Source organism: Borostomias antarcticus (genome assembly GCF_949987555.1).
Source record: "Borostomias antarcticus genome assembly, chromosome: 20".
Classification (NCBI taxonomy): domain Eukaryota; kingdom Metazoa; phylum Chordata; class Actinopteri; order Stomiiformes; family Stomiidae; genus Borostomias; species Borostomias antarcticus.
In genome coordinates, this window is record NC_140253.1 from 2225630 (window position 1) to 2243129 (window position 17500).

The following is a 17500-nucleotide window of genomic DNA, read 5'->3' on the forward strand; positions in this document are numbered from 1 at the left end:
TATAGTGTAGTATAGTGTGGTTTGTAAGGTAGTATAGTGTGGTTTGTAAAGAAGTATAGTGTAGTATAGTGTGTTTTGCAAGGTAGTATAGTGTAGTATAGTGTGGTTTGTAAAGAAGTATAGTGTAGTATAGTGTGGTTTGCAAGGTAGTATAGTGTAGTATAGTGTGGTTTGTAAGGTAGTATAGTGTAGTATAGTGTGGTTTGTAAGAAAGTATAGTATATAGTGTGGTTTGTAAGGTGTAGTATAGTGTAGTATAGTGTAGTATAGTGTGGTTTGTAAGGTGTAGTATAGTGTGGTTTGTAAGGTAGTATAGTGTAGTATAGTGTGGTTTGTAAGGAAGTATAGTATATAGTGTGGTTTGTAAGGTGTAGTATAGTGTAGTATAGTGTGGTTTGTAAGGTGTAGTATAGTGTAGTATAGTGTAGTGTGGTGCAGACTGCCTTACTGTTCAGGCCCTGCTTGTTGACGATGGTGCTGCTGGCCAGGGCCTCGTAGTACTGCTGGTTACTCATCAGAGTGTGCATCCCCAGGATGGCTGGAGGACCAGGAGAGAGATGGAGGAAGGAGAGATGGAAAGATAGAGGAAGAGAGGGAGGAGAGATGGAGAGATAGAGGAAGAGAGGGAGGAGAGATGGAGAGATAGAGGAAGAGAGGGATGAGAGATGGAGAGATAGAGGAAGAGAGGGAGGAGAGATGGAGAGATAGAGGAAGAGAGGGAGGAGAGATGGAGAGATAAAGGAAGAGAAGCAGGGTAGAGAGAGTGTAAAGGGTGAGAGGAAGGGACGGAGATAGAATGGAGAAAGAAAGAGAGAAAGGTAGGGTGATGGGAGGGATGGAGGGATAGACAGAATAAAGAGAGGAGAGAAACGTATATACAGAGAGAGGTAAGGAGATAGATGGGAGAAGAAAAGTAGGGTGAGAGAGATGAAGAGAAGTGAGGAGAGAGAAAGAGAGAGAGGGGGTGATAAACAGAAAGAGGGAGAGGGAGGGATGAACAAAGAGGAAGAAGAACAAGAGATAAATAGAAGGAGGGAGAGAGAGAGAGAGAGAGAGGGAGAGGGAGAGGGAGAGGGAGAGGGAGAGAGTAGAGATATTCTAGGTCAAATGATGTGTTTTCAGAGATAAAGTCATAAATACTGATGTGTGTTCTGAGTGCCAGTCCTCTGTGCGCCAGCTAGCTGGGGGTCAGAGGTCAGTTTACACGGTCCAAACAGCACAGAGGACGGACTCTCACCAGAACCGGCCCACAGACGCTACCCCACACAGAACACGCTCGGGATCAATTCAGCTTCAGCTCAGCTGACTGAGAAAGTGATTTCATACTTGAATCTGGTCACATTTGAATTGAGTAATGTTCGAAAATAGACCAGCTTTTGCTTCCAAGTCTTAGCTGGAATCTATTTTCCGAACTATTGAGCTATTTTCCATTCATTCATTTAAACGGAAACTGAGCTGAAGCGAAATCCCCGAGCTCACAAACATTTCACATGGAAAAATCTGATGAATATCAAAGATGTCACGGCACAGCACTAGCACAGAACAACGGCTCCCCAGGCCGGTAAATCACTGTCCCGAAACACTGTCCAAAGCACCAACTGTCACCTCAGCAGCTGTCACACAATGCATCACCCACAGCGCGCCTGGCGCAGGCATATAAGGACACGGCGAGAGCGGAGCCAGCCGGCCAACCAGCACTGTGGCTTTGCTGCTGGGCTGCTTTCTCAGTTATCTCTGTATCAATCCCAAACCCGTGGCTTTGAACGTATCTTCAATCTTCGCAGGCCTCCAACTGTGAACGGGTTATTAGCGCTGTGTGTACGCAGTCTGGGATTCGACCTAATGTGTGTCGGGTGGAAATGTCACCATCGCTGTTATTTCTGGAGCTCTCTCTCCTTCTACTCCCCCGAGCTCAGAAAAAGCACCTCTATTAAAATGATTCAGTGGCAGAAGGAGAAATTAACAAACGAATAAAAAGGGAAGGGAGGGAAGAAGGGATGAAGAACAAGTGTGTTAGAGGGGAGAAGTAGGTGAGAACGGAGAGCGGAGGAGAGAAAAGCCAGCGGGTGGACTGAGCTTCTCTAGCGCGTGTCACAGTGTGATGGAGAGCGTGAGAACAGATTGTATCCACAGACATAAACAGCCAGAGAACAGGGGGATCCATTTTTAGTGCAACAACCGCCAAAGTGCTGAGTCATCCAGGAGAGAGAGAGAGAGAAAGAGAGAGGGGGAGAGAGAGAGAGAGAGGGGGAGAGAGAGGGAGGGAGAGAGAGAGAGGGGGGGGGAGAGAGAGAGAGAGAAAGAGAGAGAGAGGACAGGTCAGCTCCACTTCAAGTATTTACTCTGTACTCAACAAGTGCACTCATAGGCGATTTTACCCTCTGAGAGTAAGGGGGGCAACATTTTGACGTGAGAAAAAAAAACCTGTTCTGCCGTCCCGTCCCGTCCCATTTATTTACAAAGAATGCCAGTTGTGAACAGTATGCTAATAAGAAATCCGTATGATAATTCAATATGCACAATGCATCAAACTTCATCTAGACACCACAAGCATGTCAATATGACTTTATGACCGAGCACTAGGCCATACCCAACATTACAACATCAAACTGCCTGCTGGTGCTAGCTTCCTCGCCGATGGTGATGTTGCTAGTGCTAGTGCTAGCTTTGATAGCCTCTGGAGCACTTCTGCATTCGATTGCACCTGCTGCGGTGTCATTTCGAGTGGTAGCTTCTTCATAAGCATTGCCAGTTTTATTTTTTTTTATGAAGAAGTGGTCAATTGTTTTTATAGCTCTTTTCGCCATTGTGAGCAGGTTGGCTAGTTTTAGCTTGTTGCACTGAGCAATACAGTCAGATCTAATTTTTTTTGCGGAAACAGATCAAACCGGTAATAGTTGAGGTCGACGGACGAGTTGTGCCATGTGTTTTAGTTCAAGTAATAAATGCACTTTTAAAATGAATGATGACCTAACACAAACTGGTACAAACCACAATTATGTATTTAATAATTGTGTTAATTAGTAAAAAAAATAAAAATAAAAAAAATAAAAATATTTGTGATTTTTTTAAAAATGTGAGCAGAGTTGGGCTGGCCAATCAGGGGGGGCACTTGCCCCCCCCTGCCCCCCCTATAAAATCGCCCATGAGTGCACTCTCTCTCTCTCTCTTTGTTCCTAGGCGGTGACGTGTGAAGGCCATGCTCGCTGGAGCGATCCGTACAGCTCCGTTAACCGGGCGAGCACGTCCGCGCCGGCCCTGTTCGCAACCAAGTAGGGCCGTCGAAAAACCCAACTAACACGACTACCATGACCCTGAGCTCCTAGCCAAGCAGGCGAAACACCTGATCTATGCAATCAGCGAGACCACAGCAGAGCATGCGCGCTAGCATGAAGTATACCCTGGCAGCTGGCCAGCTAGCCCTCTGACAGGAGGATGATGATGATGATGACGATGGTGATGGAGGGGTGAAGGAGGGAGAAGGAAGAGGAGGAGTGGAGGAAGGGTGGAGTTCTAGAGGAGGAGAGTTAAGAGGACAGGGAGGTTACTAATGAAGGTCAGGTGACGTTGTGAAGACGTAGTACAATGACGTCGGCTGATGGTCGGTTTTAGGTCGTGGGTCGGGTCGGGCCGTACCTGCGATGTCGCAGAGCTCAGCGTCGCTGGCGTTGGCTAGGGCCTCCTCCAACTCCGGCTCCAGAGTCACGCTCTCCATGATGGGGTTCACCACCTGCTTAGGGACCCAGGCTTTCCCTGGGAGGCACGGTCAATACATACACACACAAACACAAACACACACACACACGCAGGCACGCACACACACACGCACGCACACACATGCACACACATGCACACGCGTACACGCACACATGCACACACACACGCGCACACGCACACATACACACACACACACACAGAGTCCTCATTAATCACAGAGGTCTTACGTGTGATTAGTCAGATAATAATTTAGTACATGGCTTCAAGAGGGCAGTGGCTAGTTTCAGTGCAAACTAGAATGGAGAAGTAATATGCCTCCTTCCCTCCACTAGTCTGAGGGTCCACCTTGGGCAAGTGGTAGTACCCCCTAGCCCCCCTACCTGGGGTTACAGGTAAAAACCCACGATGGACAAAAATCTGAGACCGGACCCGAGCGGCAGAGGCTGGCTCTGGGGACATGAGTGAGGGAGGTGGAGCGATACCAATTACACCTGGTGGGGCTAACCTTCACACACAGCACCGGCGCCAGAACTTAACCCCTGGATAGGGGTTGGACCCTGTTCTTCTCCGGAGTTGCTCACAGTATGAGGCGTAAGGCAGGTGTGGCTATACTAGCTAGCCCCCAGCTGAGCGCCTCTGTGCTGGAGTTCACCCCAGTGGACGAGAGGGTCGCCTCCCTGCGCCTTAGGACTGGGGGGGGGGGGGGGGGGGGGGGGGGGGGAGGGGGGGGGACTCTGACTATGGTTTGTGCTTATGCACCGAACAGTAGTTCGGAGTACTCAGCCTTCCTGCAGACCCTGAGTGGAGTCCTATTTGGGGCTCCTGCAGGGGACTCCACTGTCCTACTGGGGGACTTCAATGCACACGTGGGCAATGATGGAGAAACTTGGAGGGGCGTGATTGGGAGGCATGGCCACCACGATCTGAACCCGAGTGGTGTTTTGTTCTCCATAACAAACACCATGTTTGAACACAAGGATGCCGACAAGTACACCTGGCATCAGAACACCTTAGGCTGAAGGTCGATGATCGATTTCGTTATCGTATCATCTGATCTGAGGCCATGTGTTTTGGACACTCAGGTAAAGAGAGGGGCAGAGCCATCTGGTAGTGAGCTGGTTTCGATGGCGGGAGAAACCTCTGGACAGACCTGGAAAACCCAAGCGTGTAGTGAGGGTTCAAAGCCTCCATTGCTGAAGCTGCAGCTGGGAGCTGTGGCCTGAGGGCCATAGGTACCTCAAGGGGCGGTAACCCTAGGACACCTTGGTGGACAGCGGTGGTCAGGGAAGCCGTCCGACTGAAGAAGGAGGCCTTCCGGGATATGTTAGCCCGGGGGACCTCAGAAGCAGTTGCAGGGTATCGACTGGCCCGGAGGGCTGCGGCTTTGGCCGTGACCAAGGCAAAGCAGCGGGTGTGGGAGGAGTTCGGTGAAACAATGGAGAAGGACTTTCGGTCGGCACCAAAGTGTTTCTGGAAGACCATCAGACACCTCAGGAAGGGAAAGCGGGGGACCATCCAAGCTGAATACAGCAAGGAAGGGACACTGCTGACCTCAACTGAGGAGGTTGTTGAGCATTGGAAGGAACTCCTGAACCCGACTTATCCACCCTCTACGATCGAGGCAGAACCGGAAGATGATGGGGGGCCATCGTCAATTTCCCTGGAGGAGGTCACTGAGGTAGTCAAACCACTCCACAGTGGCAAAGCCCCAGGGACTGATGAGATCCGTCCAGAAATGCTGAAGGCGCTGGGTGTTGAGGGGCTGTCTTGGTTGACACGCCTCTTTAACATTGTGTGGAAGTCTGGGCCAGTGCCAAAGGAGTGGCAGACTGGGGTGATGGTCCCAATATCCAAAAAAGGGGACCAGAGGGTGTGTGCCAACTATAGAGGCCTCACATTACTCAGCCTCCCAGGGAAAGTGTACTCCAAGGTGCTGGAAAGGAGGGTCCGGCCGATAGTCGAACCTCCAATCGAAGAGGAACAATGCGGATTTCGTCCTGGTCGTGGAACCACCGACCAGCTCTTCATTCTTGCAAGAATCTTGGAGGGGGCTTGGGAGTTTGCCCAACATGTGTACATGTGTTTTGTGGACTTGGAGAAGGCTTACGACCGGGTCCCTCGAGAGGTCTTGTGGAGGGTTATGCGGGAGTATGAGGTGAGGGGATCCCTACTTAGGGCCATCCAATCCCTGTATACCCAGAGCGAGAGCTGTGTCCGTGTCCTCGGCAGTAAGTTGTCTTCCTTTCCGGTGGGGGTTGGCCTCCGCCAGGGCTGCACTTTGTCACCAATCCTGTTTGTGATTTTCCTGGACAGGATATTGAGGCGTAGTCGTGCGGAGGTGGGTTTGCAGTTCGGTGAGCTGGGGATCGCGTCGCTGCTATTTGCAGATGATGTGGTCCTGATGGCATCATCTGCCTGCGACCTCCAACACTCTCTGGATAGGTTCGCAACTGAGTGTGAAGCGGCTGGGATGAGAATCAGCACTTCTAAGTCTGAGGCCATGGTTCTCAGCAGGAAACCAGTGGTCTGACCGCTCCGAGTAGGAAATGAGTCCTTACCCCAAGTGAAGGAGTTCAAGTATCTGGGGGTCTTGTTCACGAGTGAGGGAACCATGGAGAGGGAGTTTGGCCGGAGAATCGGAGCAGCTGGTGCGGTTCTGCAGTCGCTTTACTTTAGTGTTGTGACGAAAAGAGAGCTGAGCCAAAAGGCAAAGCTCTCGATCTACCGGTCTATCTTTGTCCCCACCCTCAGCTATGGTCATGAAGGATGGGTCATGACCGAAAGAACGAGATAACGGATACAAGCGGCCGAAATGAGTTTTCTCTGGAGGGTGGCTGGGGTCTCCCTGAGAGATCGGGTGAGAAGTTCAGTCATCCGGGAGAGACTCCGAGTAGAGCCGCTGCTCCTTTGCGTCGAAAGGAACCAGTTGAGGTGGTTCGGGCATCTAGTGAGGATGCCTCCTGGGCGCCTCCCTAGGGAGGTGTTCCAGGCGTGTCCGGCTGGGAGGAGGCCGCGGGGTAGACCCAGGACTAGATGGCGGGACTCCAGCTCCGCACTGGCCTGGGAGCGGCTAAAGATTCCCCAGGCAGGGATGTCTGGGGCCCCCTGCTGGAACTGCTGCCTCCGCGACCCGACCCCGGATAAGCGGATGAAGATGGATGGATGGATGGATACATGGCTTCAATCAACAGGTTCCATTTTCTATTTTGTCACTATTGACTCAGCTGAGTCGGGACACCTAGCTGACCACGGCACGTAATGGCAGCATTCTGTCAGTCGTCTCTCTGTCTGTCCTGCCCTTAAAAAGCCTTCGATCTCACTGGGACAGACAGACAGACAGGGGCGATGGGAGAGACTAGTGTTACTAGTCTTCTAGTGTTACTGCCAGACATGCCTGGTATCTAGCACCCCCCCCCCACCCCCCTCCCCGTCTCCCTCCTGACACGGTCCTGCACACTCTCTGGTCCAGGATCTGTTTTGAGCTACTCTTTAAGGTTATGAATCTGGGAGGGACGGTTGATCCTATCAGCATCCCCAGAGAGAGAGAGAGAGAGAGAGAGAGAGAGAGAGAGGGAGAGAGAGAGAGTGGGAGCGAGTGGAGAGAAAGAGGGAGAGAGAGTGGAAAGAGAGAGGGAGAGTGGGGAGAGGGAAGGTAGGGATTGAGATAGGGTGGAGAGAGAGAGAGAGAGAGAGAGAGAGAGAGAGAGAGGCGAGAGACACAGCGACAGAGACAGGCACGCACACACACTCTCGCTCTCTCTCTCACACACACACACACACACACACACACACACACACACACACACACACACACACACACACACACACACACACACACACACACACACACACACCACTTACCCCTCTTCTCTCCAGTGAAGGGCACCAGGTCCTCCTTGTCTGGGTGCTCCTTGGCCTGCTTCTCCAGGTGGGCCAGTAGGTTATCTCTCTGGAAGGTCCCCGTGGGAGACTTCTTGGTCTGGTCCTTCTGCCTCATACCAGCCGGCAACAACGCATTCTGACCGGGGGGAGAATTCTCATTGGATAACCGGGATGGCAAAATTGTCGTCATTTGCACGTTTCATTCCGGCTCTCCGCTCTTGTCCAATTAGTGGATTGGTCAGGGCAAGCTGTGGTGCCGCATTGCACTTTTCCTGACATTTTTGTGGACCGACAGAGCGAGCTATAGAGCTGCTGGTGACCGCTAAAAAGCACAGGACACAACCACACACACACACACACACACACACACACACACAAAGAACAAAAACGCTTCCCAGACCTAGATACAAATACTCCCAGCTATTCTTAGACCAAAGCAGACCAGCTCTATACACACACACCGATATCTTATCTTAGCTATCAGCACCTACTAATGGCTCATACAGTACTCATACAGTACTTCCATACTATTTTTAGTGCTTCATGATAGCTGAGGGGAGTCAGTGTTCACAGACCCTCCGACCAGGCCAGCTCACTACAGTCTGGACAAGCTTACTGACCACACAGAGGGAGGGAGAGACGGAGAGAGAGGCACGGCCAGAGAGAGAGAGAGAGACCTACAGAAAAAGAGAGAGACAGAGAGACCTACAGAAAAAGAGAGAGACAGAGAGGAAGAGGGGGGAAGAGAGAAACAGGGCAAAAAGAGAGAGAGTGTGTGTGTGAGAGAGACCTTTAGAAAAAAGAGACAGAGAGGGAAAGAGATAAAGAGAGAGAAGAGAGAGAGAGAGACCTACAGAAAAAGAGAGAGACAGAGAGGGAGAGAGGGGAGGAGAGAAACAGGGCAAAAAGAGAGAGAGTGTGTGTGAGAGAGACCTTTAGAAAAAAGAGAGACAGAGAGGGAAAGAGATAAAGAGAGAGAGAGAGAGAGAGAGAGAGAGAAAGAGACCTTTAGAAAAAAGAGAGACAGAGAGGCGGGGTGAAGAAAGGAGAGAACCAGAGGCAGTCATGTAAGCTGGTCTCCAGGCAGGACGGTCTCTCTCTGCCGGTCTCTCTCCAGGCATGGTGAGCCTCCGTGACGCGTGGGCAGTTATTCACCCCCCCGTTACGAGGCTGTCAGCGCCTCCGGCAGCGTGATGGACGACCACGGCAGGACGGAAGAGCCACAAGTAGCTGCGTATAAAACCATAAATAACCTCCGGGGTCTCCGCCCGCGGGAACGTCTGTCACCCCCTCACACACGGGCGGCTCGCCTCAATTTATATGTCCCCTCCACATCCCCCTCGAGATCAGCCTGCCTCCCCCCCCCCCATCATCCCTCTACCTCCCCTATCCCTCATCCCTCTACCTCCCCTATCCCTCTACCTCCCCTATCCCTCATCCCTCTACCTTCCCTATCCCTCATCCCTCTACCTTCCCTATCCCTCATCCCTCTACCCCCCCCTATCCCTCATCCCTCTACCCCCCCTATCCCTCATCCCTCTACCTCCCCTATCCCTCATCCCTCTACCCCCCCTATCCCTCTACCTCCCCTATCCCTCTACCTCCCCTATCCCTCTACCTCCCCTATCCCTCATCCCTCTACCTTCCCTATCCCTCATCCCTCTACCTCCCCTATCCCTCATCCCTCTACCCCCCTATCCCTCTACCTCCCCTATCCCTCATCCCTCTACCTTCCCTATCCCTCATCCCTCTACCTCCCCTATCCCTCTACCTCCCCTGTCCCTCATCCCTCTACCTCCCCTATCCCTCTACCTCCCCTATCCCTCTACCTCCCCTGTCCCTCTACCCTCCCTATCCCTCATCCCTCTACCTTCCCTATCCCTCATCCCTCTACCTCCCCTATCCCTCATCCCTCTACCTCCCCTATCCCTCTACCTCCCCTATCCCTCTACCTCCCCTGTCCCTCTACCCTCCCTATCCCTCATCCCTCTACCTTCCCTATCCCTCATCCCTCTACCTCCCCTATCCCTCATCCCTCTACCTCCCCTATCCCTCTACCTCCCCTATCCATCATCCCTCTACCTCCCCTATCCCTCATCCTCTACCTCCCCTATCCCTCATCCCTCTACCTCCCCTATCCCTCTACCTCCCCTATCCCTCATCCCTCTACCTCCCCTATCCCTCATCCCTCTACCTCCCCTATCCCTCTACCTCCCCTATCCATCATCCCTCTACCTCCCCTATCCCTCATCCTCTACCTCCCCTATCCCTCATCCCTCTACCTCCCCTATCCCTCTACCTCCCCTATCCCTCATCCCTCTACCTCCCCTATCCCTCATCCCTCTACCTCCCCTATCCCTCATCCCTCTACCTCCCCTATCCCTCATCCCTCTACCTCCCCTATCCCTCTACCTCCCCTATCCCTCATCCCTCTACCCCCCCTATCCCTCATCCTCTACCCCCCCTATCCCTCATCCCTCTACCCCCCCTATCCCCTATCCCTCTACCTCCCCTATCCCTCATCCCTCTACCCCCCCTATCCATCATCCCTCTACCTCCCCTATCCCTCATCCTCTACCTCCCCTATCCCTCATCCCTCTACCTCCCCTATCCCTCTACCTCCCCTATCCCTCATCCCTCTACCTCCCCTATCCCTCATCCCTCTACCTCCCCTATCCCTCATCCCTCTACCTCCCCTATCCCTCATCCCTCTACCTCCCCTATCCCTCTACCTCCCCTATCCCTCATCCCTCTACCCCCCCTATCCCTCATCCTCTACCCCCCCTATCCCTCATCCCTCTACCCCCCCTATCCCTCTACCTCCCCTATCCCTCTACCTCCCCTATCCCTCATCCCTCTACCCCCCCTATCCCTCATCCCTCTACCTCCCCTATCCCTCATCCCTCTACCCCCCCTATCCCCTATCCCTCTACCTCCCCTATCCCCTATCCCTCTACCTTCCCTATCCCTCATCCCTCTACCTCCCCTATCCCTCATCCCTCTACCTCCCCTATCCCTCATCCCTCTACCCCCCCTATCCCTCTACCTCCCCTATCCCTCATCCCTCTACCTCCACTATCCCTCTACCCCCCCTATCCCTCATTCCTCTACCTCCCATCCCTCTACCCCTCATCCCTCTACCCCCCCCCCCCCATCCCTCATAGTAAGTAAGTAAGTAAAGTAAAATTGTATTTATATAGCACCCTTCGTAGCACGAGTGCACAGAGTGCTTTACAGTGGGGACATGAAAATCATACACGATTACTGATTTAACACTGTTCTCACATACCGACGAACAAACACATATCACAAACAGAACGAGTACCCAGCTCAGACGACCAGCTGCCAGCATAGGCGCGGCCATCTTGCTGACTCGGCCATCTTGCTGACTCATCCCTCTACCCCCCACCCCTCTATCCCCCACCCTGTCCCCTGTGAATGCACTTAGCCGCTTTGGATACAGTAAAAGTTTCTGCTAAATGACTGTACTGTAATGTAAAGGTCATAAAGGTTATCTAAAGGTAAATCCCCTCCAGACTTACATCAAGCTCCCCAGCTTCAGCGACCCCTCCCCCGTCCCACCTCTCCCCAAAGGTCATATCAAGGTCACATGAAGGTCACATGAAGGTCAGACTCACGTCGGGGTCCAGCTCCTCAAGCTCGTCCTCCAGCCTCTGCAGCTCCTCGTCCGTCAGCTTCTGCAGGAGCTCGTCCTCGTCCACGTCCCGGTACTTCTCCATCTCCTTCTTAAACGACATGGCCGCCGCCCAGTCCCCGCGCCCCGCCCGACCGCTGCTCAGGTGACCCGGACCCCCCCCCCCCCCCTCCCCGCCCTCCTCGACGGTGAGAAGAAGAAAAAATAAAGAAAGGAAACGGCGAGGATGGACGGGCCCACGTATCTGGGAGGACTTCCTTATGTCTGTTTCCTGCGGATGAGAGGAGACGGAAAAGAAGAGGAGACGGGTTAAAAGAAGGGGAGGAATGAACAGACGAGGTCGGGGAGGGGCGGAGGGGAGGAGGGCTCTGCAGCCAATTGAGGAGAGTGAGAAGTTAAAAGGAAATGAATGAACGGAATGCCAGCCCAGTCCCAGACATCACAGGGGATGTTGGTAGAACACTAACACACCTGAGCCAACTATTCCCATGGTCCCAGTACCCGATACACAAAGAGTCTACCGGCTCTTCGGACATGCGTTGAGTCTCGGTAGGTCTAGAACTACACCTAAAATGTGTCGTCTTTGGCCCGGGACTTGACTCAGGGACCGCACTTGAGAACGTTGTGATGCATGGCTGAATTTGGGAGGTCTTGGAAATGTTTGTATCTGGTGTCACTAAGTGTTAAATTGTAAATGTGTAAATGTATTAGTGAAGCAGAGCTCGGCTTATTGCAGACCAGAAAAGCCTTACGGTAAAGAAAGTCTTGGACTGGGCACTCACTGGCAAAGAAATGTGTACATAGTGGATTGGTTGCCAAGACCTACAGTTAATCACCACCAGTAAACCAAGTCTACGTAACACCTACGCAGAGTCAACGGCAGAGTGATGGCATTTACTGAGAATTACTGTACTGTTTACTACGACATGGCTTAAATATAATTTAGTCATAGTTATATGTAAGTACTTATACAGATGTAGTCCATGTCCAGGAACTGGGGAAGCTGTAGGTGGGTCCTAGCCTCTTAAAAAACATCAGGATGGTTGTACAAGGCTACAGGTGGGCACTTGGACATCCAGTTTCCTGTACACAGATTAAGCCTATAGTCTGGAATTTAGAAGAAGCCCTTTCAATGGAGAATCGTGTTATTTCAGCTTTGGACTCGGTTTAACCGATGCATAGAAAACTGGTGCGGTAAGGTTCCTTGATGACTCAGAATAAAGTTGGAGCATCCACTGCCAAAAGAGGAGATTCAAAAAACGAGGGTCTACTCTCCCCGGCCAACACTGGGGGCTCTTTACTAACAGCCTGCCAGATGGCTGACAAGCACCATGAGGAATGAGGGTCTGTGTGGGTCAAAAAGATTTAGATTTTAAAAATCAGGACCAACTGGCGTTATCTAAACCAACTGCTGTTGGTCAGGATGCCTCGACACGACTGGGGGGTCTGTGTGGGTCAAAAAGATTTTAATTTTTTTCCCATCAGGACCAACTGCAGTTATCAGGACTAATTGCCATTATCAGGAACAACTGTTATCAGGACCAACTGCCGTTATCAGGAACAACTGTTATCAGGACCAACTGCTGTTATCTGGACCAACTGTTATCAGGAAGCCTCGACATGACTGGGCCCTTCTTCCCCCAACAGTGGGCCTCTCCTGTCCTGGCTGACATTAGTAACAGCAGCCAGCTGGCTGACATGGTGAGGGATTGTAGCCATGTTGGAGGTCTGTGGGTCGGCTGTGAAGGGACCCCACTACCATAAGGGGACGACATGATACTACTCGTCCCCATGTCTCCTCTCAGGCTACATTAGTAAGCAGCTATCGATTCAAACAGCCAGCCATTCAGTGAGCCAGCCGGACCAAACTTTGCTTGCTTGCTTTTACAGTTAACACTCCAAAATAAAGTCTGAGGGGGCCCGCGCGATTCCAATGCACTCAGGGCCGACAGCGCCGTCAGTATGTATTAGCAGCTGTTCACTCTGCTAGCCAGCTGCCTAGCATCATAGGATCATGGCATGACAATCCCCTCCACCCTTTGGCTTAATTAGGCTATGTTAGTAACAGCAGCCAAACAGACAGCCATCTAGCAAGCTGCTCAGCCAGCCGTTCACCCACCCAGCTAAGTCATTCAGTCAGACGGCGCTAGCTAACCAGCTACCTAGCCATGACTAGTGCTGCGCGGGATGTAGCATGTTTAAAGGTCTGTGGGTCAGATGGCAAAGCCTTGACTGCCCTCTAAAAGCCTGGGGGAAAACAGCTGAGGGTAGCCTAGCGCCTGTCTGTCACTCCCACCCTGGACATCCAGAGAGAGAGAGAGAGAGAGAGAGAGAAAGAGAGAGAGAGAAAGAGAGAGAGAGAGATGGAAGAAGAACAAGAGGAGAGAGGGTGTATTTATAGGCTGGTCTGCTGGCTGGCAAAACTCACGGCTGCTGCAACAATGTGATCCAGATGTAATGAGGGATGCGTCTCTGTCAGGCAAAGTGGTGGAAACGAATGCAAAACCCCTCCCGTCCTGGAGGTCATCTCTGATCTGACACGATCTCACAGACTGAGGTCATCCTGGAGGTCATCTCTGATCTGACACGATCTCACAGACTGAGGTCATCCTGGAGGTCAACTCTGATCTAACATGACTTCACAGACTGAGGTCATCCTGGAGGTCAACTCTGATCTAACATGACTTCACAGACTGAGGTCATCCTGGAGGTCAACTCTGATCTAACATGACTTCACAGACTGAGGTCATCCTGGAGGAAAACTCTGATCTAACATGCTTCCCTATCCGGAGGCGGCCTGGGGGTTCCTCTAAACAGCTGATAACAGTCCTGTCATATCTGTGCAGTGAGTGAGTGAGTTGGGGAGGGGGGAACAGTGAGTGAGTGAGTTGGGGAGGGGGGAACAGTGAGTGAGTGAGTGAGTTGGGGAGGGGGGAACAGTGAGTGAGTGAGTTGGGGAGGGGGGAACAGTGAGTGAGTGAGTTGGGGAGGGGGGAACAGTGAGTGAGTGAGTTGGGGAGGGGGGAACAGTGAGTGAGTGAGTTGGGGAGGGGGGAACAGTGAGTGAGTTGGGGAGGGGGGAACAGTGAGTGAGTGAGTTGGGGAGGGGGGGAACAGTGAGTGAGTGAGTTGGGGAGGGGGGAACAGTGAGTGAGTGAGTTGGGGAGGGGGGAACAGTGAGTGAGTTGGGGAGGGGGGAACAGTGAGTGAGTTGGGGAGGGGGGAACAGTGAGTGAGTTGGGGAGGGGGGAACAGTGAGTGAGTGAGTTGGGGAGGGGGGAACAGTGAGTGAGTGAGTTGGGGAGGGGGGAACAGTGAGTGAGTTGGGGAGGGGGGAACAGTGAGTGAGTGAGTTGGGGAGGGGGGAATGTTGCTCTTTTAGCCCTGGGGGTGGGGCTCTGCAGGCCAGCTAGCCCACCGCCGTCCATAACAATCATAATACTGTAGTTGATTTAGCCTATAAAGCACTTAAAAACAACTCAAAACATAAAACATTTAAATACAGGACATGCATAACAGTACAAAAGACTATACACATAAGTATAGTAATGTTTAAATAAGCTTGTCTTCAGCCCAGTTTGGAAAGCTACGAAGGTAGACGTGTAATGTGACTCATTCAGCGTTGTAATGGTGGAGTTAGACCAGGGCTATAGATTGAACACAGATCGTCAATGGGAAATCTGACCGACAGCAACACCCCCCCCCCCCCCCATACCATACAGTAGGTCTCTCTCTACCATACAGTAGGTCTCTCTCTACCATACAGTAGGTCTCTCTCTACCATACAGTAGGTCTCTCTCTACCATACAGTAGGTATCTCTCTACCATACAGTAGGTCTCTCTCTACCATACAGTAGGTCTCTCTCTACCATACAGTAGGTCTCTCTCTACTGGAGTACTGGACATGGGTCTCAGGCTACACAGGCCAGGATGAGTATCGGGGTTCAAAGGGCTGAGTCCTAATAAACCCACAGGTCTAAAACTACTATAACATAATATATTGTCAAGAGTCCTGGGTAAGTAAAGTTATCAACTTGAGCAAGTCTGTGTATGAGTGTGTGAGAGAGAGAGAGAGAGAGAGAGAGAGAGAGAGAGAGAGGGAGAGAGAGGAAGCAAGGAGCCATGTTTCCATTCTCTTCAAATGTCTGGAGTTGAAATAAAACAGACAGCACTAAAGAATAAGTGGCTTCAAGAGGTAGCCTAACTCTCTTTTGAACAATCCACAAGTTTCTACTGCGCATCGTAGAGCTACACAAATCTTACAAATTTGAATGAGACATTTTAGTCAATAATTAAATTGTACGCATGCAAATTGACAGCTAGGCTATATATTTCCTCAATCTTATTGAATATAAATGTTATCACTTTAGGAGGAAACGTGGGGCCATTTGGAAAACGTGTACAGGGTCCGGTTTAGATCAAGTACTTGTCTAACTCATTTTTAGGTCATGAACGAATAATAAGCCGGTTCCATTTACAAAAAACTCTAGTCCGCTGTACAAACAGTTGTTTCACTCACGTACCTCTCACACCGCTTATCCCGGTCTATTTATAGCGACCGGGTCCCGCTTTGTGACAGCCGAATACTTTGACCAGATATGGTTCCTTTTCGGGCCGGTCGAGTCGCACTGAAAGGACGCAAAAAACCGGGGAATAAACTCCGCGACTTGCTAAACAAAACCGTCCATGACCCTGTTTATAACAGTTATTCTTCAACGTTGACCAAACCGAGCCAGAAATGAAAGTCAAGTTGAACTTTGTCTATCAGTGGTTTACTGTGTCCAGCACTCCCTCGAAGGCGATGTAGCCTAGAGTCTCCGGTAGAGTCCGGTGGTCTCCTCTCTGTAGTAAACTCTCCGGTAGAGTCCGGTGGTCTCCTCTCTGTAGTAAACTCTCCGGTAGAGTCCGGTGGTCTCCTCTCTGTAGTAAACTCTCCGGTAGAGTCCGGTGGTCTCCTCTCTGTAGTAAACTCTCCGGTAGTCTACTCCCCCTGGCGCAGTCTGCCACTCAAGTGATGTCATGCAAGTGTGTCGAGCGCTCAGATTAACACCGAAATATCAAGAGAAAAACGTTAAAACAAATACAAACAATACCATCGAAAACGCGAGGATGGCCGTGTGATGTTATATTTTTATTAAAACGTTTGTAACAAAAAACTCTTTTTTTAAGGGTATAACAATATTTAACAGGCATCCATTTAAGCCATTTATTTATATGTTAAATAATAAATTCAAAGTAAAAGTGCACAGACAAATCAATTACATGCAGTCAATCAGAAGAGAAAAGTAAATCAAAGAAAAAAATTAAATATAATAAAAAAGAAAATAAATACATAATATAAAATAATAATCACAAAACCATGAACATAAATACATCAAACGAAAAACAAATAAATAAATGGCTTTTGGCTTTCAGCAAAGAACATGCCTTAGAATGAGAAAATAATCTATGGGGGAGTTTATCAAGGGGCTCTTCTCTGACTAATGAACCATTTACTAAAGAACTCAAGCTTAGAGGCACATTTGATGTGGCCTGGAACAGAACAGTGCATCTGGTTTAGGGAGGTGATTCCCATCGTATCTTCCCTCTCTCCGCAGCTTATGTAAATATAATGCAAAGCTGTGGTACCAAGCACTTCTGCTCCTCGTCAGGTCCAAAGGTTCGTGAGGTCACGTGTTGTTTTAGGGTTCCATTTATGTGTCCTGGGCTGGGGGGGGGGGGGGGGGGGGGGCTCCCTGCCACTAGGCGGCCTGGGTGAGCTCCTCCGCCAGGTTGGCCATGATGTCATGGACCCAGAAGTCGGTGTCGTCCTGGCTGGTGTCCACCAGGTAGAGGGTCAGCTTCCTCTCCCAGGGCAGGGAGGCCTCCTGCACCGCCTCCACCTTGGCCACCAGGGGGCACTTCTCCACGTGGTTGCGGAACACGATGGACTCCGCCTCCGACCACAGCCGCTGCTCCACACCTGGGGGGGGAGGGAGGGAGAGAGGGAAAGGAGAGAGGGAGTTTAGTAAGCCATTATTCTCCAGGTGGTTACAGAGCACAATGGACACCGATTGCTGGTTCATGACTATGATGGAGGGAAGAGAGAGGAGGAGGAGAGGGGAGCATTTAGATGTGCAGCGACTTTAGAGGTTATTAGAGGTGGGGGCTGCAGGTCCACACCTGGGGGAGAAGAGGGGGAGGGAAAAAGAAAGGAGGAGAGAGGGAGGGAGGGAGAGAGAGAGGGCGAAGGCAGCTACTGACCAG

The 17500-nt window shown here is 51.2% G+C and overlaps 2 protein-coding genes across 2 annotated transcripts in view; both read right to left on the bottom strand.

Annotated features, from left to right (window-relative positions):
- The window catches only part of tmod1 (tropomodulin 1), a gene marked incomplete at its 5' end in the record, with an annotated part of 16013 nt that extends 4656 nt beyond the window's left edge, over positions 1-11357 (bottom strand). Inside the window, 4 exons of the mRNA XM_084454543.1 lie at positions 449-538; positions 3637-3753; positions 7579-7735; positions 11238-11357. Of these exons, the coding sequence (XP_084310669.1) occupies positions 449-538; positions 3637-3753; positions 7579-7735; positions 11238-11357 (484 nt within the window). The remainder of the gene's footprint in view (positions 1-448; positions 539-3636; positions 3754-7578; positions 7736-11237) is intronic.
- A 5638-nt stretch (positions 11358-16995) lies between these two features.
- tdrd7a (tudor domain containing 7 a) overlaps positions 16996-17500 on the bottom strand; it is a gene marked incomplete at both ends in the record, with an annotated part of 14028 nt that continues 13523 nt past the window's right edge. The window contains 2 exons of the mRNA XM_084454433.1: positions 16996-17216; positions 17498-17500. The exon at positions 17498-17500 is cut by the window's right edge and continues 161 nt beyond it. Coding sequence (XP_084310559.1) covers positions 16996-17216; positions 17498-17500 — 224 coding nt within the window. The remainder of the gene's footprint in view (positions 17217-17497) is intronic.